The sequence below is a fragment of the Suricata suricatta genome, chromosome 2 (genome assembly GCF_006229205.1).
Source record: "Suricata suricatta isolate VVHF042 chromosome 2, meerkat_22Aug2017_6uvM2_HiC, whole genome shotgun sequence".
Classification (NCBI taxonomy): Eukaryota; Metazoa; Chordata; class Mammalia; order Carnivora; family Herpestidae; genus Suricata; species Suricata suricatta.
The window spans coordinates 47,264,203-47,290,623 of record NC_043701.1 but is presented as its reverse complement, the minus strand read 5'-3'; the positions used below and the strand labels follow the sequence as shown (position 1 = coordinate 47,290,623).

The following is a 26,421-nucleotide window of genomic DNA, read 5'->3' as shown; positions in this document are numbered from 1 at the left end:
TTAACCAAATGAGCCACTGAGGTGCCCCAATAAATAAACTGAAAAAAAAAAAAATCCTAATTCCCACTGTGGTAAGGTAAGGAGGGGCAAAATAAATGCCGATATATTCTACACTAAAATATATTTCTGGATGAAAACTTGGTGAAATATATTAAGATTTCAGTTGTGCACATCTTTAGACTCTGCAACCCTCTGATGGAAATTTGTCCTAAGGTAATAACTGGACTAGTGTAAAAGATTTAATACAAGCTGTTCACTGTTATACTATACATTAATTTTTTTTAAAAAAAGCAACCTAGGGGTACCTGGGTGGCTCAGTCAGTTAAGCGACTGACTTCAGCTCAGGTCATAATCTCACTGTGGGTTCGAGCCCTATGTCAGGCTCCGTGCTGAGTGCTCAGAGCCTAGAGCCTGCTTCGGATTCTGTGTCTCCCTCTCTCTCTGCCCCCTCCCCTGCTCAAGCTCTGTCCCTCTCTCAAAAAATAATTAAACATTAAAAAAATTTTAACACAACCTAAATGTTCATCAAGAAAGGGTTGATTAGTTAAATTTATAATAAGCCCATATGTAGGCTAATATGTACCCATTATAATGATAACATAGCCATGTTTATTAATGTATAAATAGTTCCACTATGAAATTTGCTTAAAAAGGAAATTAATAAAAATGGAATATGGGGTATGGCCCATTTATGGATTATATGTTCTGTTTTTTTCCATGTGAACACATTTTACTATGAAATTATTTATGTTAACAAACATATAAATTAAACATAGAGAGAAGAGAACATAAAATCTTGGAAGAACACAGGCCAAAATGTTGAGTGTTATTTCCTCTTGTGCATGGTGGTACAGGTGATTTATGTTTTTTTTATAAATTATATTGGCACATACGGCATTAACAATAAGAATGAACTGTTTGCAACAGTTAAGATATCAAAGTGGGGGCACCTGGGTGGCTCAGTCAGTTGAGCATCTGACTTTGGCTCAGGTCATGATCTTGCGGCTCATGAGTTGGAGCCCTGCTGTACTGACAGCTTAGAGCCTGGAGCCCGCTTTGGATTCTGTGTCTCTCTCTCTCTGCCCTCCACAACCCACACTGTGTGTGTGTGTGTGTGTGTGTGTGTGTGTGTGTGTGTGTGTGTGTCTATCTCTTTCAAAATATAAATAAACACTAAAAAAATTTAAAAAGATTTCCAAGTGGTCTAAAGAACACTGAACCAAAAGCTTGTACCCTCACCCCTAGCTTAAGAACTAAAATGCTAACAACACAGGTTAAGCCCTGTCTCCTTCCCATAGTACCTCTGTCCCCAGGGCTAACTATGATCCTAGGTTTTGCCATTTCTCATTCCATGCCTTTCTTTCTATTTTCATGACATACATATGTATACCTAGGTACACTGCTTTTATTCTAAATAAATAAATAAAGCTGTTTTCATTTTTGCAAAGAGAAAGCTGACATGGCTGTGCACTGTCCTTGGGATAGCTCTGGGGAATGGGTCCAAAGATGCACCCAAGGGCATCTGGGAGGGCAGGAGGGCAGATGCTACAGGCCCAGCTGTATCCCGTCTCGGCACATCCCTCCCCAAGACAAGGGTAGGAATGGCTTGGGGACTCTTGCAGAGTTCACCACCCGTATTTGTGGATTCACACTAGCAAGCATTTTTAAAAACCACGCATTATGGCAAAGCAATCTAGAAAAAACACAAATGAAAAGGCCAAATTTTCGACACAGTTTATCATCATTTTTAAACACGTAGATAAACACATAGAAAAGCGTGATATTTGTTGATGAAACCTAAGCCTTATTTGTTTTTTATTTTAGCATTTTTATAGAGCAAAAATAAAGAGGTATGATGAACTGAAAATGAATTGCTCAAAATACCACTAATCAACCACCAGAACACTAAAGCTGAAGTGACTGACAAAGTATTGGTGAGTTTGCAAAATCATCTGGAAGTCTCCTACCTTGCCTGCAGGAGAGTGGTATGGTTCAACCACTTTCAAAAACTGACTTTTTCACCGCTAAATATACATTCTACCATGCTTCCGCAATTCTACTTCTAATAATATACCTAAGAAAAATGAATGCTACATCCGCGAAAAGCCTGGTATAAGGATGATCACAGACTCTACTTATAATAGCCAAACACCATCAACCGAATAAATAAATTTGATAAGTCATACAATGGAATACTATGTAATGAGCAAAAACAAAACTTGTACTGATACATGCGGAAATGCGGATGAATCCCTAACATTGTTGAGCCAAAGAAACCAGACAATTACGTGGAAATTAAATAGAAGATTGCCTGAAATTACTGATTAATCTGCTTTGCAGAACAGTATTATCTTACGCATAATAGAATGAGTCCCTTAGTTTATATTAACATAATAAACTTATTAACAGATTCGAGAGACAGCCACAAAACTCTATTCTTTTTGAAGCTGAATAAAAAGACGCTTCTAGCAGGTAGAATTCCAGAGCCAGGACCTGGTCTTTTTGTATTTAACATCTTCTAGGGGCCATTGGGGTGTTGTGTAACCTAGGGAATTAGACATTGAAGGGCTTACAATAATTTTTCAACTTTGAATTAAGATTTGAAATTATGAACGAATACATGCATACCCCTTTCAAAATCTAGAAAGTACAACCTTGATACCTTAGTCCTAGAGAGATCTATGCTAAAGACCAAAAAAATTTTTTATTTATTTATTTATTTTTAAAAAGTTTTTTAAAATGTTTTTTTATTTATTTTTGACAGAGAGAGACAGCACGAGCAGGGGAGGGCTAGAGAGGGAGACACAGACTCCGAAGCAGGCTCCAGGCTCTGAGGTAGCTGTCAGCACAGAACTCAATGCGGGGCTCGAAGCCATGAACCATGAAATCATGACCTGAGCTGAAGCCGGACGCTTAACCAGCTGAGCCACCCAGGCGCCCCCAAAAAACATTTTTTAAGGGGTAATGAACTAAGAGCCTAATGTACATTTATTATTAAAAGCATGCTAGCTTTGAGTTTTCAAAAATATGGCTGCTGTCTAGCAAAGATTAATGCAATACAGAAACCAGGTTTTCATCATACTTGTATGGCCCAAGAGAATGGTCTATCACTGAATCTGGTTGGTGCTGCAAACAAAAGGGGGCAAAAAAGAATGAATGTTTGCGTGGGTCCAATAAAGAACAAGTGTAAGTGATTTCGCAGCGTCTGCTTCAAAGTCATCTGCTCCAGTAATAATGAAAATGAAAAAAAAAATACATCAAGTTTACATCAGTGGTGGATTCCATTTTTCCTGGGAGCCTACAGGACAGAGGTATCTGTAGTTGACTGCCAAAGAGGACCAAAGCACTTTCTCTAGGTAGAGGGACCATGACACCACTTATCCTTCTCTGCTAACCTTAGTTTGGGCAGAAGGTGAACTTGGGAAGTAAGTGATGTAAAGAGTCAAGCACCCAAGTTGTGAAGGGGATGCTGTGTTTTCTGAGGATAGCTCTAACTGCTGTTCAATTCTCTCAACCTGAAATCAAAGACAGAGTCAGCTAAGTCAGGCACAGGCAAGAAAAGATGTGCACAGACCCTGCTGAGAAGGCAGGGACAACTAACTCCAAACGCCAGATCCAACTTTTGGCCTTGGCACACCGAATCCTATCTCATTAAAGGACAGAGGAAGTTGGCAAGAACTGATTGTACGCTAGCCCCGCCATCTGTAAATTACACGGACCTACGTTGTCACCGAAATCTGCAGGGAAATTTCAGTGATCACAGAAGGTGGAAGCCGCTGGGAAGGCTTCTTTGGAAATCCTTCTACTTGTCGAATATCACATTTATGGCCTTAGCAACGGTACAGAGTGAACTGACTGTCAGGGAAAATGCACTAACTCGGACCAGGCAAGGGAAAAGAGCCCCTGGGACAGGAATGACATGAGTGCCAAGACCAGTGACTAAATTACCACCTGCTTAGGGTAGAATGAAAAACTCTCCTCTCTTGTTGATTGGTTTTACCGGCAAATGAAGATAAGGACATAAAATACAAGCTAGCACTTAAATTATTTAAGTCTGGCTACTCCACATGGTCTGCATATCCGATTAAAGAATTCTATGCGTGTAAATTCTGAGCAGTAGTTTTCTAAAGGCAATGTGTAAGAGACAATGGATGTGGAGATTAATAAGAGACATGGCCCTCATCTTGGACATGCAGCTTTGAGAGAAAGCCTCTGACTTTTTACCTTAGTACCTGGGCAATCTAGATGAAGGACAGACAGGAAAAAGGCTGTAAAACAAAAAGACTTGGGAGTTCCTGGGAGACAAAATGTTCTCTGGGAGTTCAAGTCCCAAGTCTGTCATTTACTAGCTGTGTGAACTCAGGCAAGTCACTGAACTTCTTTGATCTCTCACAAAAATGAGGTAAAGGCAAACTGATAGAGTAGACTCAAGGCTCAGTGGAGAAAATGTGGGATTTCATTAAAAAACCCAGCATACTTGGGCGTATTCAATTTTCTTGTTATTTGCTTTTACCATGATCTACTCCACACAGAGTAACCTGATGATATGTAAACTGTGATACTCTGATGGAAAGCAGAGTCCTAATAACTTCTTGTACTCTTGTATCAAAGAAAAAGCAAAGGCTTTGGAGTTCCATAAATTTGGGGCCAGCCTACCTCTAAAAGCTCCTTAGTAACTGTGACATCTAACTGAGGTGTTCTTAACCTGGGGGTCCACAGACCCACACAGGTTATTGGTAGGATTCAGGAGATATGGAAACTTAGATTAAAAAAAACAACAAAAAACGGACATCTTCACTTTAACCTCTGAGACATTAGCATTTCTTTCAATAGTGAATATAGACAACTAACCACAGTATTTTCATAGTACCTATGACTTTGCATCCATAGAAGTCACAGATGTTCTGATATCATGGTAGGATTGTAACAGATGTCTCAACATAATTATATTAATGACTAATTTTAAATTATGAAGGCCACTGAGCCAAAATTTAAGGCCTTGATAAAGAAGCACGTTACCACATCACAAATTTGTAATTTTAATATTTTGACAAGTGCATTTTGATATGACTCATTTTCTTTGTAATCCTACAGTTTGGTTTATGAATTGAACAAGGTTTTGAGTACACAGGCTTTGCCAGTTCTCCAAAGGGTCCAACGCATTAAAAATGTTAAGAGCTCTCACAACATTCTTGGAAATGTATTAGGTATAAAAGGGAGATAAGAGCTGTGACACAGGGTTATTGTGAGATTACAGATGACAAGGCAATAGCAAAATGCACTGCCTAGTGCCCCACACATAGTAGGTATTCAACTAATAGAAGCTACTCTGTGTTGAAAATGACAAGACAAGCAAAGTAATTACATACTTCATTCTTCCATAACATGACAACTTCCATAAAATTTTGCATTGGTCTTTTAAGGATGTAAGGCTAAGGCTTTCTTTTGACTTGACTGTCTTTCATTGGTCAGGCTGGATGGTCTCGTGTTTCTTGGGACCACACGGCTGTGTGGCTATCTGAAGTCCACATTGCTGTTGCTGGAAACAACTGATGCACAGAGCAGAGGTGAAAATCTACACTATGGCTGAGGAGGGAGAGGTCTTTCTGGGGACATGAAGCTGACCTAGCTGCACTACTTTGAGCCAGCGGGCAAGGTCTTGGCCATGGTGGCGGAAATGAGAACAAGTTATTTAGAAACTGGGAACACAGAGCTATTTTAAAGCTTGCCAGTGAAGGGGCCTTCAAAGGCAAGACTAGTCTTTAGGCTCAGCATAATGAACCTCAATGTGAGAAAATTAAGTAATGTTTCAACTTGAGTCCCAAATCAACAGTCTCAGCAATATGAGAGTATCCTGCAAATGAGAGTGTGCTGGAGCTATGGAGAGAAGATTCATGGCCTTCTTAATTAACTCCGAGGTGCTGCACATAAGGGGAAAACGATAAATCAAGTAGATTACTGCCAGCGATCTGAATTTCCAAATGAAATAAGAGAGGTATAACGCCTTGAGTCATTTTGTAAATGTGTATGATGGTGGGGGGTGGGAGTGGGAAATCTCCAAGGTCATCTCTTATGTTAAGATTTGCCACTATGCACAACAGTCCCTTGATCTGAAGTATCTGACATATGGTCAGGTATGAAGAGGCAAGGATTAGGAGATGAGTAACACACATAATGACAGGGTAACACACACACACAAACCTGTGGTTGTTATTCCCACATTTATTCAAAACATATTTATTGAACACCTATGTGTGACAGGCACTGTTCTAGAAACTGGGGATACAGTGATGACCAAGATAGACAAAGTGCCTGCCCCCATGGGGGAGACAAGTATTCAACAAAAACAATGAAATGGTTATTTCAGGTGGTGATAAGTACCACAAAGAACAAGAAAGCAGAAGGAGGGCAAAGGTGGATAGGAAACTATTTCAACTGAGGGCCAGGGAAGGTCTGCTGTGCAGGTAACATCTGACAGGAGGAGGAAATGAGCTGTGGGAAGCTCTGATCAGAGGGGAAGCATCCCAGCAGTGGGAGCAGAGCGGGGAGGCGGCGGCGCTGGGTGTGCTCAGGGAGGAGAAACTGTGGTTTTTGCTGGGAGCTGGACGAGTGGGGATGTGAGAGGCGGGGGCCACCAGATCACAGGAGCCTTGTCGGCCATGATACTGAGTTTCACTTGGATTCCAAGTATGAAAGAAAGCCATTGGCAGGAGTGGAGGGCGATCGGACTTAGATTCTACTAACAAAGAAATACAAGCACAGAAATACTGGCCTGCAGAATAATTAGCAATTGATCCACATTGCATCACTGTTATTTGTGGCAAGAGACACCAACACACACAAACAAACCTGGAAACAACTTGGCCATCCAATGGGTATGGGGAGAGTTGAGGTGCTAAACATCTGTATCTTAGAATTGTATGCAGCTATCAAAAAGGAGTTAGAGCTATGTCTAATTTTGATGTGGAAAGATACTACATGAAAAACAAAGAAGTATGTGTATTATATATATGTATCTTATATATTTGTTTCAGGATCCCATTTTTATAAAAAATGCTACAGCCTAATCTCTACATACTTGAGGAAGAATGCAGACGGATACCTACCATGATATTAATATGATGACATTGGGTAGGGGTTTAGTGAGGAGTTGGAGGAAAAAAAAACTTAAAAAAAAAAATCAGTGGTTTATTTCTAAGTTTGTTTCTTTTATGAGAAAAGAAAATCCCAAGCAGGCTCAGCACTGCAGGCATGGAGTCTGACGTGGAGCTTGATCCCTCAAACTGTGAGATCATGACCTAAGCTGAAATCAAGAGTCAGGGGCTTAACCAAGTGGACCACCCAGGCACCCTGAGAAGCTACTGGTCTGAAATATACACAAATTTGAATTTTATATGATTCAAAGGTCACGGCTAAGTGTGTCAACACTATAATTTTGGAAATAATCAGAGATGTAAACAATTCATTCTGGACGGGTGGGCAAACTTCTTAAAATAGGAAGCACTAAAAGTTGATCTTGGGGGCGCCTGGGTGGCTCAGTTGTTTAAACATCCGACTTTGGCTTGGGTCATGATCTCACGGTTTGTGGGTTCGAGCTCTGCGTTGGGCTCTGTGCTGACCGCTCAGAGCCTGGAGCCTGCTTAGGATTCTCTCTCTTTCTGCCCACCCCAGCTCTGGCTCTGCCTCTCCCCAGTCCCAAACATTTAAAAAAAAAAAAAAAAGATTGATTTTGAAGAACAGAATTGTCATAGCCAGAAGAGATGGAGAACACAGCAAGCTGAAGGCAAAACATGGAAAGCTTTTGTATATGGTGCTGATGGGCTGATACTTTTGACAGACCTTTAGATGGTTGCTGGTGGTCAGGGATTCAGTGGAGAAAACAGAGGCAGGCAGGGAGATTAGGGGCTTCAAGGGACAATCCAAAATAAGAAGGTAGAGGCTTTAGTAAAGACAGTAGCAAGGGAAGCATTCAAGAAATGATTAGGGTGCAGACATCACAAATTTGGTGTCTGGTTATTTGGAAAAGGCAGGACAAGAGGTTGCTAGTAGGTAATTAACTCCAAGCTTCCTAGAGTAATGAATGGGTAGGTTCCATTAAACACTATAAATCCAAAAAGGAGGCTCAGTGTTGGAGAAAGATGGGAACCAATGGCCCCCGCACCGGATGAGTGGAGCCCATATGGAACATTCATGTACCAACAAGTAGTGGGCAGTTAGAAACGAAGATTAGAGGAAACCCGGGGTTAAGGGCTGGGGAGTCCTCCCCACAGAAGCAACAGGTACACTTGTGGAATGGAGTGAATAAAGACACAAAAGCAAAATACTAAAGACACAAGTCAGGGAGAGGCTTCCATTTGTGTAAAGATGCAAGAGAAGAACGAGAGCAGAAGGAGTTAACAGGCACAAGAGGGGAAAGGGTTTCAGAAACAAAGCAGCCGATGGCATCGAATACAGGTAGGCCAAATAGTTGTCAAGAAAGGTGTCCTAGTCATCCATGAAGAAAACTTGGAAATGGACAGGGAATTCTTAAAACTGACAAGACCTTTGGATCTATGTGCTGTTACTAATTGAAGTCAGAGAAGAGGGGTTTGGAGGTCACAGGGATGAGATATAGATGTAGAATAAAGGCTGTGGGGCCAGCTTTGAACAGGGGAGAAAGAACAGAGAACATGGATGAAAGATCCAGGTGAATTTGGAGAGGACGAGCCAGAAGTTCAGCGGGGATGCAGAAGCCGCCTTGATTTCTCAGGAACTGAGAGCATCTTCGGACAAGGGGTCGGGAATGCCTTTAGGAACTTGCATACAATAAGTACACTTGAAACGGACTAGGATAGGTTGGCAAGGTTTTAATGAGAGATGAACAAGAACTATGGGATGGCCTTGAGGGCCCAGCCAAGGTTGGGAAGGCTATGTCTGTGGTGGGACACTGGTAGGTGTTTTTCTATAGTGACTCCCACTGGCTAGACTGAGAGGCACTTGTTGATTTTATCTGAGGCTGAGATTGGAGATAATGATGAGTGAATAAGCTCAACTAGATACGGGGATTCATCTCCATTGATAAATTTCAACTTGTGTCCAGCAACCAGCCTGGATGAGGAGGCAAGGAAGGAAGGTCTCAGACGCTAGAGGACTCAAGGCGAACGTGGTTCCAGAAAGAGGGCTGAAGAGGCTGCACCAGATACTCTGATCAACACAGAAATGTCACAGATGGAAATACTGACATAGCAGCTCTTGCTTAGGACAAAGTTCAGGAAACGGGTTTCTACAAAGGGAGAATAGAAAAATCAGAATCTATTACTTGACAGTCTCAAGGTCACAGAATCTCTAACTATAGTAAGTTTGAAGATTTTGAAAAAATGTAATGCAGCTTTGAACTGCACTCAGAGATGCATAAAAAACATCAGTCATAACAGTACTATATATAGAAACCCCCAAAGACACCACCCAAAAATGACTAGAATGGACAGATGGATTCAGTAAGGTCACAGAATACAAAATAAAATATATATAAATCTGTTGCATTTATTTTCTTTAAGAGAAAACGTGAGTTGGAGGAAATGGGCAGGGGGAGAAAGAATCTTAAGCAGGCTCCACATTCAGCATGGAGCCCCATGTGGGGCTTGATGCCACAACTCTGGGATCATGCCCTGAGTCAAAATCAAGAGTTGGATGTTCAACTGACTGAGCCACCTAGATGCCCCTAAGGAATCTGTTGCATTTCAATACACTAATAATGAAGTACCAGAAATAGAAATTAATAAGACAATCCCACTTACAATTGCACCAAAAATTATAAAATAACTAGGAATAAACTAAACCGAGGAGGTAAAATGCCTGTACTCTGACTGAAAATACTAAAACACTGATGAAAGAAACTGAAGATGACACAAATGGAAATATATCTTTGCTCGTGGATGGGAACTATAACATTGTTAAGATGTCCACACTACTCAAAGCAATCTACAGATTCAGAGCAATCCCTATCAAAACACCAATAGCATTTTTCACAGAAAACTGGGGTTCCAGACTTCAAGTTATATTACAAAGCTATAGTAGACAAAATAGTATGATATTGGCAGAAAAAGACACATAGATCAATGGAATAAATTAGAAAGCCCAGAAATAACCTCATGATTATGTGGTTAATTAATCTTTGACAGAGGAAGAAAGTAAGCAATGGGGCACAGGGCACCTGGCTGGCTCAGTCAATAGAGCATGTGACTCTTGATCTGAAGCCCCACGTTGGGATAAAGCTTACTTAATTAAAAAAAAAATGCAACGGGAAAAAAATCTCTTCAACAAATAGTGGTGGGAAAACTGGACAGGTACATGCATAAGAATGAAACTGGACCACTTTCTTATACCATACACAAAAATGAACTCAAAATGGATTAAAGACCCAAATGTGAATCAGCTTTGAAATCATAGAAATCTTTCAAGGGAACACAGGCAAGGATTTCCAATCTCAGCTGTAACAACCTTTTTTTTAGATAGGTCTCCTGAGGCAAGGGAAGCAAAAGCAAAAATGAACTATTAGGACTACATCAAAATAAGAGGCTTCTGCACAGCATAGGAAATATCCAACAAAACTACTGAATGGGAAAAAATATTTGCAAAGGACATATCCAACAAAGGGTTATTATTCAAAATATATAAAGAACTTATAAAACTCAACACCCCCAAACCAAATAATCCAATTAAAAATAAGACACAGACAGACATTTCCCCAAAGATGACAAACATGGCCAACAGACACATGAAAAGACGTTCAACATCACTCAGCATCAACGAAATGCAAATCAAAACTACAATGAGATATCACCTCACACCTGTCAGAATGGTTAAAATCAAAAACACAAGAAACAACAAGTATTAATGAGGATGTGGAGAAAAAAAATACATGCACAATTTGTGGGAATGCAAACTGGTGCAGCCAGTTTCCATACTGTGGAAAATATAATGTAGGTTCCTCAAAAAATTTAAGATAGAATTATCATATGATTCAGTAATTCCACTATGAGTATTTACCAAAAAAAAATGAAAACACTAATTTGAAAAGATACATGCATCTCTATATTTATTGTAGCATTATTTACACTAGACAAGTTATGGAAGTGGCCAAAGTATGCATCAATAGATAAATGGATAAAGTGTAAACACACACACACACACACACACAAACACACACAAGAATATTACTCAGATATAAGAATGAAATCTTGCCATTTGCAAGAATGTGGATGGGTCTAGAGGGTATAATGCTAAGTGAAATAAGTCAGGGAAAGACAAATACAAGAACACATATATGGAATTTAAGAAACAAAGAAAAAAAGAAAACAAAGCCAGACTTTTAAATATAGAGATCTGATGGTTACCAGAGGGGAGTGGGGAGGGAGAATGGGTTAAATGGCTTATGGGGAGGCACCTGGGTGGCTCAGTGGGTTAAGTGTCTGGCTTGGCTTAGGTCATGATCTCATGGTTCTTGGGTTAGAGCCCTGTGTTGGGCTCTGCGCTGACTGCTAGCTCAGAGCCTGGAGCCTGCTTCAGATTCTGTATCTCCCTCTCTCATCTGACTCTCCCCTGCTCACATTCTCTCTCAAAAATAAATAAATGAAAACATAAAAAAATTTTTTTGAAATAAATAAATGGCTTATGGGACTTAAGAGTACACTTATCATGATGAGCACAGAGTAACATATGGAATCGTTGGATCAATATATTGTACGCCTGAAACTAATATTAACACTGTATGTTAACCATACTGGATTCCAAAAAAAAAAAAATGAAAAAGATCAGTCATACATACTGATGGGTGGACACAAGAAAGACTAAAGCATGGCCTAATGCGGAACTGTATAAGCAACCTGCTTTAAAACTGATTGCCCTAAGAACAAACTCCGGACAACAAGGAAGTTAGTTATGCAAGGAGGCCCAGTGCCTAACGAGCAAATCATATCACCACGTTCTGCCAAGACTCACCTCAGCAGTACAAGCTAATTTTGCTGAAGCAAGCCAAAATGTCATGTAAGGGCTCTTTCCAGCTTCCCAGTTTCCCTGGAGAGTACACGGTTTTGGCAGAACACAATGAACAAGCCAAATCAGGTTAGAGATATTACAAGGAAAATCTGGCAGGCAGCCATCTCGGCTTTGTTTCAACTGATGTTCATAAAAAAACAGGTTAAGAAAATGGTAGCACCACGCCTGGTGTTTGAGATCTAACAGCATGCAACATGTTTATGGCATGCATTAGCCCACAGCCTTTGGGATGGGGCCGGGGCATACAGAACTTCAGATCTGGTGGACAAAGGAGGGAAATATGAAAGCAGGTCTCATATTGTAATAAATATGGACTGCTCTCAGAAGACCACAAACAGGTGGTTTCATTAAAAAAAAACAAACCTACTGCCTTTAGATTAAAAAAAAAAAATCCAAAGGCTTCAGTCTTGTTTGTATAAAATAGAAGGCCAGTGCACACTTGGCTAATTATAGCATTTTTTATGAGGGTATGAACTGACTATAATCTGGCAAAAATGAGTCCAACTGAAACAGCCAGAGTGATGGTTTGGGAGAATTAGGTGAGGTTTTGGAGTGGGAAGAAAAGTGGGAAAGAGGAAGAAAGCTCTCATTAAGCAGTTTTTATTCTGGTAGGAGGATTTAAAAGAAGTATCCAGACTGATTTTATTTTTATTCAAAACAACCTTTTAGTGTATCTCCTTTGAGTACTTAAACATATTTATAATGACTGTTTTCAAGTCTTTGTTTCCTAAAACTAACATCTGGGCCATATCAAATATTAGGGAAAAAGACTGCTTTTTCCCCCTTGTCTAAGATTTTTCTGTCCTTCATGTCTAGTAACTTTTTATTGCATGTTAGATGTCGTGATATCTGACTCATTCCTATGAAGACTACTGACTTTTCCTCTAGCAGGCAGTTCAGTTTCAGGCTGATCATGTTGAACTTACATAGGCCTTCTCAGGGCAAATCTGTGCAAAGCTCAAAGTGTTTCCCCAAGAACTTTTAACCTGTCAGGACTCCCTTCCAAACTTGGTCTCTTTTGAAGATCTTACAGAGACTTGGTTTTAGGTATTAGACTGGCTCTAAAGTAGGCCATGCTCCAAGACAAAGTCCTTATTTCTAATATTTTAGTTAAAAGAGTAGGATGTTAACCAGTCATTTCCACGCTGGCTGGGCTGGAATGCTCTGTCTACCAGCACCACCTCATCTCTGGTCTCAGTGTTTCATTCTTACCCATGTAGTTGCTGCTCTTTGGGAAGATTCAGTCTTACACCAATAACAGCATGTACAGCCCACCCTCAGCTAGGGACTCATGAGAGACTCTCACACAGACTTTTCTGGCCCCTTCTACATAGACCTCTCATCTCCAGTCCCCCTGTGCTACAGATTCCTGCAGCTTTAGTTGACCCCAACACTGACCTATCTCTTGTCAGGATGGTGGGAATGCTATGCTGTGCTTAGGTTCTAGCATATTCCACTGAGTAAGTAAACAGTCCTCAGAGTAAGCCAGATGATCAGAGGGCTCGCCTCATGTTTCTCTTGGGGATCAGTCTCTACTACCTATTATTCAGATCCTAAAAACCATGATCTCATAAATTTGTCTAATTGTTTATGGCAGGAGAACTAGTGATAACCACCATTTGGTATTTTTTGTGCTGCATTCCATAGGAATGCTGAATAAAAGCACAACATCCATTCCTGTCATCTTGCCTTCTCAGTGTCCATGGGTAGCAGAGCTCCTGGTTGCTCACGGAAGTGTTCCTGGATATTTATTCACTCTCTTTCACTTATACACATATTCACATGCATTCATTCACTCATTCAATAAATGCTGAGAGTCTCCCATGTGCCAGACACTATTCTGCAGACTGGGGACAAGGACAAAGTTGTGGGAGACAGAAAATGTCCCCGCCCTCGTGGAGCTTCTTTTCTGGTGGGGACTGTTTTGGCCCCATTCCAAAGCAGTGCCTCCCTGTCTGCAGTTGTTTCTCTAATTATGGACTTGATAGAGAAATGGGTGACTTAGCACGAGAATATTAAAAAAAAGATAATTAAAAGACCTACCCCAGGCATAGATGCATGTGCTCTATATGCACGAATTAATACTTATAAGACAAGTGTCATTAGAGGAGAAAACAGAGGCTGAGACTTGTCAACTCGCTCACAAAGCTTATGAATAGCAGACACAGGTGTCTAAGGAGTCTGACTCCTCCTATATATATTTTTTTAAGATTTTATTTTTAGGTAATCTCTGCATCCAACATGGGGTTTGAACTTCAACCCTGAGATCAAGAGTCACATGCTCTACCAACTGAGCCAGCCAGACACCCTGCTCTTCCCATACTTTTAACTACTGCATTGTTCTATCAAAGAGCAAGAGACTCACCCTGCAGTCCACCCATCACATGCCTATTGGTGACACACTGAGTGTTAGATGGTTTTCCCCCGTGAGCTCCGCCCTTTCTCTCCCCTGGAGATGGGAAGGCGTCCCTCCCCCACACAGCCATGGCTGGCTATGCTAGGATGTGCCTAGCAGTACCAGTATTGACCTATCAATTCGGAATTACTGGTGGCCTTGCCCACAGCAGGCCTGGCTCTTACTGTCTCCTAATGTTTGATTTTATTCGGGTGCTACCATCTGGTTATCTACAGCATGGCAGTTACCGAGTTTTAGGTCTGTGTCCCCTCTGCCCAGCTGTCCTACCATATTTTTCCAACATTAGTTTTCCAAATGCTCTCTAATCTCCCAACAAATCGGGCTGCACAGTGATTAGGAACCCAGATTCTGGAGTTTGGCAGGATAGGTTTGAAACCCAATACTGCCCTGTCTACCACCTGCGGACCTACGACGTTAACTTCTGTGTCACCACTTTTGCACCTGCACAGTGGAGATCCTCACAGTACCTCCTTCATATGGTTCTTGTGAAGACTGAAAATGCTTAGCATTGAGTTGCAAGCATAAGAAGTGTTACATTCATCCTTTCTGGTATTATTTCTATATTCTCTCTGATTCAAAATCTTGTAGCTTTTCTTCTTGCCCTTTATACGTTCCAGGTATATGAATATTAAACAGACTAAGTAATTAAATTTCCCATTATGTGGACTTCTCATTCATTGATCCTCACATCACAAAATTGTTCCCATAACCTTACTAATTCGTTCAGTCTTTCTCCTTCTTATTAAACCATTTACATTTTATTTCTCTCTTTTTTTTAATGTTTCTTTGTTTTTGAGAGAGGGAAACAGAGCACGAGCAGGGGAGGGGCAGAGACAGAGGGAGACACAGAACTCAAAGCAGGCTCTGGGCTCTGAGCTGTCAGCACAGATCCTGAGGCGGGGCTCAAACTCACAGACTGTGAGATCACGCGCCGGGCCAAAGTCAGATGCTTAACTGACTGAGCCATGCAGGCGCCCCTAAATCATTTACATTTTAAAAATTTCGCTGGTGTTGTTAAAGACTCACTTTTTAAGGAATTGAAGATTTGCTCAACACATTACGTTCAAGAGTAAAGAAATTTAAAATAGGTATAGTTAACTATAATTTAAAAATTTTTTTAAAGTATAAATAATGACTCTAATTTCCACTCGGCACTTTTCTTTTTATTATCCAAAAAGCTAGCTCCATTTTAAGGAATCCAAACTCTGTTGAATTCGATCCCTGGCAATGTTCTTGTCAAAGAAAGTTTCATCTCAATTTTGAGATGTTCAAAAGTAGATTAGAGTTAAATAAACAGATACATGAGCAAAGAGATCTTTTTCAGTTTTCATGGCTCAGGAAAATTAGATGTTATTTTCCCCTGAGGTTTGAGGGGGAAAAAATCTTTTTATGTTCAACTTTATTATTTTTTTTTCCATAGTACTCTTTTCTGCTGTATTCAGGATACTGCTGTGAAGCTTTCTTTCTAATCACCTTACCCGTCTTGCTCTCTCCCTGACTCGAACTGGCTGCATGTGACCAGCAAGATTTCCCTTCTAAGTCTAAGGGCCCTACGGCTCCTTTTAGCGTATCTTTCCCAGGGGCCAGACTTGGCTTCCTCCTTGCAGCTACTCATTGCTCAGTCCCCTCATTTACTAGGTGTTTATCTCTCACCTACAAATACCCAGAGTGTCTGTCGTGTGTTAAGTACCAGGTTACAAATGTGACACTGTGCACAAAGGGATCTAAGTGAGGAAGGTTGTTGGTAACCTGGGAAACCATCCATACACAGTCCTTCTCCTAACCTAGAATCACTGGCCCGTGTATCAACCCCTTTGTACATCTACTCTGTGTCCTCTGGGGCAGGATGTGGTGAATTTTGAGTTAAGAATCTCACGTTCACCTCATTGTTTTTCCGATGCCAAGACTCTGGGATTTGGGCTTATCCTACTGTACATTTTATGCTAAAGAATCATACTTGATCCAAGCTCTCTGGTGGTTTGTTTGTGTGGGGCCCTTGCCCCTATTCTTTGTCTTTTTTTGTAGTCCCAGGTCACACCTGGCAGAGTATTTCTTTAGTGAGTATGGTGCCTATGCAAGGAGTAAATCCCTGCAGCCTACATGGCCGACAACACGATGAATGAATGTGAAAAATGCATACATTCCAGAGGTACCTGGGTGGCTCAGTCGGTTAAGCATCCGACTTTGGCTCAGGTCACGATCTCATGGTTTGTGAGTTTGAGCCCCACGTCCGTGCTGACAGCTTGGAGCCTGGAGCCTGCTTCGAATTCTATGTCTCCCTCTCTCTCTCTCTCTGTTCCTCCCTCTCTCATGCTCTGTCTCTCTCTCTCTCTCCCTCTCTCTTAAAAATAAACATTAAAAAATCCTTTTTTAAAATCTCATATGCTTATTAGAATGAGGTTTGGTATTGTATGAATTTGTATATACATACATAACACATTTTACCTAAAACAATAGCCACACTATTAAAAAGTCCTATTCAATGCCACAATCCACAAGCCTATATATTCTACTGCCCATTATTAGTAGGCTAATTAACCTATGTTACATACACATAATTCTAAAGTATAATTAAAGACTTTCAGGTCATGTTAAGCATTGGAAACCAGTTTTATGAGAAATCCAGATAATCATATATACCTTTATGTGTATCTAGTGTGATATTGAAGGTATTCTACTTAAAACATTTCAAAAATTACAGGCAATAAGAAACTATAGATACCTTATCTCACTTCCAGGCAAGACTGATAAGCAAGAAATCCAAAGGCAACATGCAAATAGAGGTTTATGTTAATGAATCATTTTAAAACCATGCTTTATAAAAGAAAGTGAAACTGAGTACATGCAACTCCAACTCTAAGCTCTCTAAAGATTTAAGCAAGTTTCCCCCCCCAAAATGCATCAAAGTAAAAGACACAGATCATTCATTCTCCACTTTCTACTCCAGACCCTGAACCTCAGCTCTGGAACCTAGAGTCTGAAATCACTTTTCGCCTCATATAAAAAAGGGGCAGTGGATAGAAATTCATGCTCTGAATTATGAGCAGAATATCTCACTCTCATTAAAAACCCGTTTTGCTTTTACTTTCCCTTTTTCTCTTCCGGGATGCGTGTTTTCTTAACGTGAGTTGATTTTAGGTTGTCTCCAGAAATCACTGTCTCCTTAATTATTTAAGTTGGCTAAAAACACCAGGTCCTCCGTTAGACTTGTATCAAGTTTTAAGTGTTCTCTAAAGTCACGCTCACACGTTCAGTTTCAGGGAAAACTCATATTACTCTACACAGATGAGGTCGGTTGTTGAGAATGTTTTTACTACAAATGAGCTGCTACTCAATAACTTTCTGATATTAAATTATTTCGGTTTGTTATATGCAGATATATCCTGATATTCCAACAACGTTCTGAATTCATAAAGTACCTCTTCACCCGAGGGCTTAAAAGTTTCACTCAAACATAAATCCATTAATCTCCCAAACTGCCCTATGAAGTCAAAAGAGCATATTCTAAGTCTGCATACAAAATACTTCCAGAATGAGCTTATAAATCAGGCATGTTTTCAGCCATATGCACAGAGAACTACAATCCTACATCTTTGCAACAGAGAAGCAAGAAAATTCTGTATAGAGGTTGACGTTAAATAGTCTCCAGTAAATAGTTGAAGATTGAAAGCAATTTTTTCTACTGTTAAAAAGATGCATTTGGAAAATAAACATGTGGTAGATATGAGGTTGCTATAAATTCTGAAAGCGGCTTACCTATTAATGTAACTGAGGGCGACATAGGTTGGCTGCTGTAATTCTTGTTTTTCTAAAACACGTGGATCTGTATCTGTAATAAAAACACAGTTATGATTTTTCAGCTTTTGCATGAGAATATACGAGGGCACCTAATGTAAAGTAATAGAGGTTAAACAGAGAAAAAGACTTAACATACCTCTTTTTAAAGAAAACCCAGACAGCACAGCACAATCATTTTTTCTTTTCATTCATAAATAACAAGATATTACATTACTTTTCAAGGGAATTCCAAACATCAACAGTGATAAAATGTCCATCTGTCACACAAACTCTTGCACAATCCCCCTCATAAATATTGGTTTTCACTGCTTACAGTTACAATGTTGGCATGGTTTTTGGAGGGTAATCGACCTAAGAAAGAAAGTCTCTGTTAATTATGCTCACTTGAATGCTGGAACAAATTAGTTGCCATTGGATAGCTCCATCAATTTGAAAATCCACAGAGTATTGTTCCTGTTCACTGAACACTTTTCTGGGTTGGGATTCACATTCTGGAGGCAGCTCTTCTCCTTTTTAATTGTATAATGAGTTTATTATAACCTTTTCTAGACTCTCCATCCGGAATTCTCATGCTGGTTCAGAATCTACAAATACCACATTCATCAGAGGGGCTCTTCCCCCCTGAAGAGAGCATTCAACACCATAGCAACCTTCTTTACTGATGCTTCTCCAACATGGCACACACAAAAACGCACTTTTCACAACCAGAAGTGTATTCTCAAGCTTCTCACGAAGAACAAGGGCTGCACTAAACACATGCAAAGGCAATGTTTGTAGGGACGATAAAAGAGGGAAACGGAACATGCCTTATTTTCCACGAAAAAAGGTTCAGACATTTCACACCAATTTCTTTTTCATTGTAACCTCATTTAAAGCCGTCTCATGATTAGAACTCGTCCAGCTGCACTGGGGTAATAACACCTTCTTTGATGTAATGACAGGTGCTGTTTCAAGCACCTTTGCGCAGGAAGTGTTTATTGCACGTGGTAGATGTAAGATACACACACTAACTCCAAAGCACATACATTAACAGGTGCCGGGGGCAGGGGGTGCAGACACGGTGGCAGTGAGCACGGGTGGCAAAAAGGATAGCGTAAAAATCCATTTACGATGCTTTTGACTCCCAGACTCACACTGGGCGGTAGTGGCAATCTTATTCTTGGTGTCAAACTTAAGAATCTCATGTTCACTTTATTGTTCTTCCTATGCCAAGAATTTCAGAGACCTACTATTCAGAAGTCCTGCTTCCTGGGTTTTTGCCATTGCAGGGCCTTGAAAGCCAAATTCCGAAACAAGAGACAAAGATTCTCTGAATGGCTCCATCAAGTCGGGTCTCAAGGTTTTGGCAGCGTGAGTGAGAACAGATCAGTAACTCAGCATTTCCTCTCCTGCCCACAATGATTACATATGCAGCGGAGGCTGTTTGTAGATCACTAGCCTACAGATAACACCCACTCGTCTCGAAACACTGGAAACCTCTCCAAGGGAAGCTTAGTTTTCAAATACAACCTTTCCTCACACTCATTCAAGTTGGCTGTGACCTCAAAGCAGATCTGTGTTCTGAGGAACACTTTGTGAGGTCACCTGTGTTCACTAGAAAGAATCAGTGGAACAATGCTCACCAGGGGAAGGGTTTTATCCCCCCCGCCCCAGCAAAGGTCCATTGGAATGCTGGGCAGGCTGTGTGCGCAAATGGGGACTGACAGACCAATCCTGCAAGGCCTTTGTAGGTGCTTAGCGAGGTAAGAGACAAGAGATTGGAAACAAAGACCAGAAAAATCAAGAGGGAGATAAGAAAGACCAAGGCAATGATTGCAAACGTCAGGGTGGAAAATTCCTCAAATGCTCACAGAACAGTTTGACCTCATGTGGAGCGCCTGATGACTAAGGTGCTCAGTTTTTGAGACACAGGCCAGAACTTCACTCACTAAAACCCATTCCTTCAGAGCCATCTGGTGCAGGATTTCACAAGGTGTATTGTTTTTGAAAGAAAAGCGTGCCTTTCTGAGGGGTGCCTGGGTGGCTCAGTCGATTGAGCATCCGACTGTGGCTCAGGTTGAGCATCGACTTTGGCTCAGGTCATGATCTCACAGCTTGTGAGTCGAGCCCTGCATTGGGCTCTGTGCTGATAGCTTGGAGCCTGGAGCCTGCTTCAGATTCTGCGTCTCCTCTCACTCTGCCCCTTCCCCACTCATGCTCTGTCTCTGTCTCTCTCTCTCTCAAGAATAAATAAAACATTTTTAAAAATTTTAAAAAAGAGAACCTTCTGAGTCTAAAATGTTTTTTTAATTCTTTAATGTTTATTTTTTGAGAGACAGAGAGAGAGACAGCATGCAATTGGGGGAGGGGACAGAGAGGGAGAGACAAATTTGAAGCAGGCTCCAGGCTTCAAGCTGTTAGTACAGAGCCTAACGCAGGGCTCGAACCCGGGAACCGTGAGATTGTGACCTACGTTGAAGTTGGACATTCAATTGACTGAGCCACCCAGACCCCCTAAAATGTGGGTTTAAGGGGCACAGAGTTAGAAGGCCAATGAACATTGTGTCTTCCACTGTTGCCTTTATTCTTGCTAACTGACATTATTCTGTTATTACACAAACAGTCCTCTGAAGCTTTCCTTTGTTTTCAAGTTCTATAAGTTCTAAACTGTTTTCAACACGGCTCTTCTCTAAGCTACCTGGACTCTTCTTTTACTAGTGTGTGAGCAGGCATACACACAAACGTACATTTATATCCTTCTTTTACTCATCATATGCTAATGCCTCTTCGGGGAAGGGGAAGACACACCTTATAGAAAATCCTTCAGTTTTCTGATGCTCAGATGAATGGTGTTGGGCACGGACAACACAAATGTCCCCTTGTAACCTTTCACAAAGAATCAAGAATGTTTGTATGCTAGTTGCAAAGCAAGGTTTTGAAGTACTGTTTTCTTACTTTGTTTCGCTACCTTCTACAACCTATGCAAGACTTATGCTCACATACCCTTAAGTTATTATTTAGTGGAGAAATGGACTTCCAGAAGCCTCCCAACGCCACCCTCTTCATGGCAAAAAGACCATCTGGAAGCACCTCTGGCAGGATTCTCTTTTTCTAGGAGGCAGACTCTGGTTACTTGACAAGAAGGCAGCCTTCTAGACAGACATCTACCAGGCTTAACTGCATCTTTTTCAGATTAGGTATTTCCTTGGGCAAGCTTTAGAACATTCATGAAAGCTTTTGAGTTCTCAAAATCGAAATGATGTGCTTGGTGCCCAGAAGTCAGGAGAGGCCTACACGAGGGCTACTGGAGGAAGAGCATCAGCTGCTGGTCGCAAATCAACCTTGGCTCTGTCCCTTGCTTCCTGGCTGACTGGTGTGCCGCGATCATGACTCACCGTTTTATGGATTTAATTTCGCCGTTGAGCACTTCACATTCAGTAAAAGTAGAATAGCTGCCTTTATGATTTCTCTCTCCCTGGCAGAAACGTAACTGCCAGCTGCTAGAAACTCTCTAGAAACTCTCTACAGGAAAGGATTAGAACAAGGGACTAGGATTTTCGCACAGGACAACGAGCTCCTGGGGAGCACGCACTGTCCGTTGTCAGAAGTCGCTGGAGGGAGTAGCGCTAGCCACTGGATAGGACTGAATTCAATAAAAAGAACTTCCTTATTCCACGTGCCACACCGCAGAGAACTGTTTTGCATATAAGCTGCTGCGGGAAGAAATGTGATCTGAATGGCTATGGCTGTAGCCCACAGTCGCCCAGATAGTTCTGGCTTGTTCATGGCTCCAGGAAAAATGTGAAACCGGACCATTAGCCGCCACGGGCCAGAGATATAATCCACCTCAGTAAACGGGCTGTGGGATAGAGGCATTTCATTTTTTTTTTTTTTTTCACAGCCGCATGATGCTTGGCAAGCTGGCAACTGGCAGGAAGGCAAGCATTTCTATGATGTGGCTGTCTACAGCCACAGAGAACAACAGTCTACCGCTTTTATAGTGCTAAGCAGTGACCAGAAGAAAAGCCCAAACGTTTTCAGCAGGGCAGGGTGTAGCCAAGAAAAGCACGAAGAGATTCTGGTTTTCTGCCTTATGCCACCCCCTGCATGCTCACAGCTTTCAAGCTGAGTGAAGGCTAAGAGAAATCAAATGAAAAGATTTATAGACACCCAGGCGATAAAAACCTATCCACTTGCTTCAGCTTCGAAAACACGGCATCTGCTAAAATAGATGGCAGTGTGTCTCTTCCAGCGTTCCTACCTCGGGCTAATCGCTTGAACACTCAGTTCAGGAAGGACTAGGCACAAAGCGGAGGATTTCTCTGGCTTTAGTGACTCGTGGCTTTATAGATTCAATTCAATGGCAAAGAGTTCAATAATGTCACAGAACCAGCTCCCACTACTTTCAGGTGGCGAGGAAAAAGGCAAGGCAGATGGCAGAAAAAAGAAAAGGACAGCATTCAGACCCTTCTCCGTAGAAAGTGGAATTACAATATTATGAAGGAAAGGCCGCTGTGATCAACTGGTTAGGCTTATGCCCATCAGCTCTGCTGTCTCTGCGATGGGGGCCAATGGCAACCGAGTGGGTGTGTGACATATGTGGGGACTTTTATAGCACTATCTTCAAGCCAGAATGAAATCTATCAAGGTCGTTCGCTGGGTTAACGGAGGCTGATTAATAAGCTCGTGGGCCTTGGCTAAGCCTTAGCTAGCCTACACTGTTAGGATTTTATAGACCTGAATTACTTATAAGTTGAAGAAAGGGAGAAACCGGTTGCCCTAACTTTCCACAAGACTAAAGAGGCCTCAATCAGCAATGAGTTGTTTGCAGGTTGAGCGGTACCAGTGAGGAGAAGAGGTAGTATCGTGCCCCCTGCCCCCCGAGGACCAGAAGACCTGCATGCTGAGTGCCATTAGGCCAGCATTCAGACCATTAAAAAGGCCACTAATCCTCTGAAGTCAACTCATTGTTACTATCCAGCTGTAACACTGGACTCTAGATGGAGAATCCTTCTAGCTTTCTGACAAGCCCAGCACAGTTCTATTTTAACATTCACACCACTTTCAGGACTGATTTTTGATGAACCAACAATTTACAAAGACCAACTTTTAATTCACGGCTAGTTTACTTCAGCTGCTGAAATAAATATTTCTTGTTGGAAATGGTCCTTTCAAAAAAACCAAAAAACAAAAAACAAAACCCAACACCCCACAATCGCATATAACCAGCCTTTGAATGGATCAACTTTTCCTTAGTTTATAGACACGTCATTTGAAACTTTTCCCAAGGTATAATTTCCATTACAGGGCAGTCAGTGGAAATTACAGTGAGATTCTTGCCTTCCTAAATTCAATGTGAAATCCAGATGCAGTTAAGTGTTGCTGTAAACTTTACGAGTTAAGTATCTGAGAGTCGGGGACACCGCGCAGCACAGTAACAGCACCTATTAAAAAGAAGCATTCATGTTCATGTTTGTAGCCGGAGTTTTCCTCTACAAGTGAGTGGGTAAACATTATTCAACCCAGAGCCACCGAGACAATGCTCGAGAAGGCTGATTCATAAATAAACGGGGCATGTGGCAGGTCTGCCAGTTCCTGGCATGGCCAGAGGATTGAAGTTATTAGACATAGACCGTCCTGACGGGGATGCCTTCTAACTCTTTACAAACCCATTAAACTCCCGTCATTGAAGACTGCTTGAGAGGCATAGCTATTTTTCCCTAAGTATGAGACATGTAGGCCTTATAATATCTATGACACTGTCATTCCGTACTCTTTGATGGTGACAGAGTGTTATCTAATCACCCAAACTTTCACCTAGTGACCTGAGACAAGAGGGCCTTCCCAAGACCATGTGCTGCCAGGTATGCCTATGAAGTGCACAACCTGTGCTTCTGTACACAGCAGCCCTGGAGACTAATGTGCTGGGATTACCCAAGAAAATTCTTTCAAGCAGGAGTAAGGCCAAAACTGGGTACCATGCAGTACATGTGTGCATGTACATATAAAAACACATGTCCATCTTCCCCAGAAATGAGCCTGATGTTGGATCCAAGGAGTATGCCACACACAAGACCATAAAGGAGCATCTATGTCACTCCTGGACAGTGGAAGATCCTTTAATAAGCAGGTGTCTGGAAGGGACGATGGCTGCTGGTGGGTAAGGTGAGGTGACAAAAGAAAAGGCAGGGAGAATGAGGCTCTGAAGTCCTCTCTTCAAGGCTGGGAGGGAACTACCTGTTTATGGAAAGACACTTCCATTCCTTTTGCTTAAAATTGTTTGCCAAAGGAAACCCTACCCATCCTCCAAGGCGTTAGCCTATATACTCCCTCTACCATTGGCTGCACTACATATATTTGTAAATCTGTTAAACATCCCATCAAATTGGAAGCTCCTTAGGGGACCAGAGGAGGCCACACATCATAAGCCTGTAAATAATCACTGTTCATTATGATGTATGCCTAACACATATATGCATGCCTTGGCCATGTAGAACACAAAAGACACAAATATCAGCATCCAGCTCAGACAATTCAACCAGTAGAGTCAGACGGGAGAGGAAAATAGACCCACACATAAATGTACCAGTATATACAGATAACATGAAAAATATACCTACAATATTCAGAGGGCTACAAAGTGATACAAAGTTAGAATAGTGCAGATAAGGCCGTTCCAAATTAGCCCTACGTACGAATGGAAAGGAGTTGGGTTTTGAGGGGAGGGAGTCATTCATGGGTGAGGTTAGGGAACCTATAAAATTGGAATCAAGTTTGAAGCAGAAAGCACAGCAAGAAGTCTACAGGTATTCTGGAAAGGCAGTGGGGCTGAAGAGCCAATATTCATTAGTTATAGAATATTTATGGACAGCTTCTGGAACAGTGTTCTGCAGTTTAACACCTTGCCCTCCACAGGGATGTCTGGAGACATGGGGGCCGGGTGGGGGGTTGCTGCTGGTATCTAGTGGGTGGAAGCCAAGGGTGCTGTGTAAACATCCTACAATGCACACATAGGATAACACCCCCCCCCCAACAAAGAACTATTTGGCTTAAAATGTCAATAGTTTCCACACTGAGAGGTACACAGATATTATGAGAAATGGAACTGTTGCCCCTAGATTGCCTGTGGATGATAATTTCTGTTGTCTGAACCAGGAGGCCAGGAGGCTGTTAAGAAGGTACAAAAGAACGATACAAGATGTTGTTTCGGCTTAGAGAAGAGCTCTTTCTTTATGGAAACAAAGAAATGGAATTCGTTTCAAGAAACACATACCGAATTTCTGCCCCATGCTAGCTGCTCAAGGGAAATTCTAAGTCAGTAGATTCACAACTGAGCAAGAAAAACGACAGAATTCATACTTAATAATAACCCAAGACAGACTGTGATGTATGCCAGTAGAGAGAATCCTACCAACTGCTGTGGAAAGGAAACAGGACTCTCTGAGAATCAGAGAAAGTTCTTGAAAGAAAATTTTACATGAGCTTTGAACTAAACCTCCAGTCAGAAAAGGCACAAAAATGGGAAGTCAATAGAAAACAGTTGGAGTAGATGAACAGGAACAGAGGCCGGCCAAATGTCCAGTGTGGCTGGAATGCTCTTGCAGTTCAGATGGGGACCCCATCCTGGAAGGTCTGAAATGCCCAGGGAGTTCAGACTTCCTTCTGTGGACACAAGGAGAGCAGCTGAAGGTGTAAACTGAGATGGTCTGTGTTTTAGAAAACGAACCGGTGGTGTGGAGAATGGAGAAAGGAGAATACAGAAATAGAAGATCTGGTGACAGTAGAAATGGAAAGACATAATTTTTCTTATGGTATAGATCTGAGTGCCTCATTATCAGAAGCAAAGAAGTAATTAGAAAGTGAAAACGGTTTTGACAGACAAAAAAAGGGAGGTCTGCTTCTGACGTGTGGGGAGACATTTTGCAGGACCAAGAAGCCCAGCCCTCAAAGCAGGGAGAGATAAAGGACTCATGACACAGGCAGAAACGGAGTGCTAAAGATCCCATCACACAGCCTCACATTCCAGCAGGCGCTTGAACCAAAGCAGGTCTCTCAAAACCATGATATATAGTAAAAACCCAACTCTGAATAAACACTTGGTTATCACAGAACTTAGCCAACTAATCAGGCAGTATTGATGGAGGACCTACCAGGGATAAAGAAATCCTACCCAGTCTGAAGAAAAGGCAGAG

At 41.5% G+C, this 26,421-nt stretch overlaps 1 protein-coding gene across 1 annotated transcript in view; it reads right to left on the bottom strand.

The window, feature by feature from the left end:
• Positions 1–26,421, bottom strand: part of JAZF1 (JAZF zinc finger 1) — a 331,623-nt gene that overhangs the window by 128,283 nt on the left and 176,919 nt on the right. Inside the window, exon 2 of the mRNA XM_029925849.1 lies at positions 18,209–18,281. Coding sequence (XP_029781709.1) covers positions 18,209–18,281 — 73 coding nt within the window. The remainder of the gene's footprint in view (positions 1–18,208; positions 18,282–26,421) is intronic.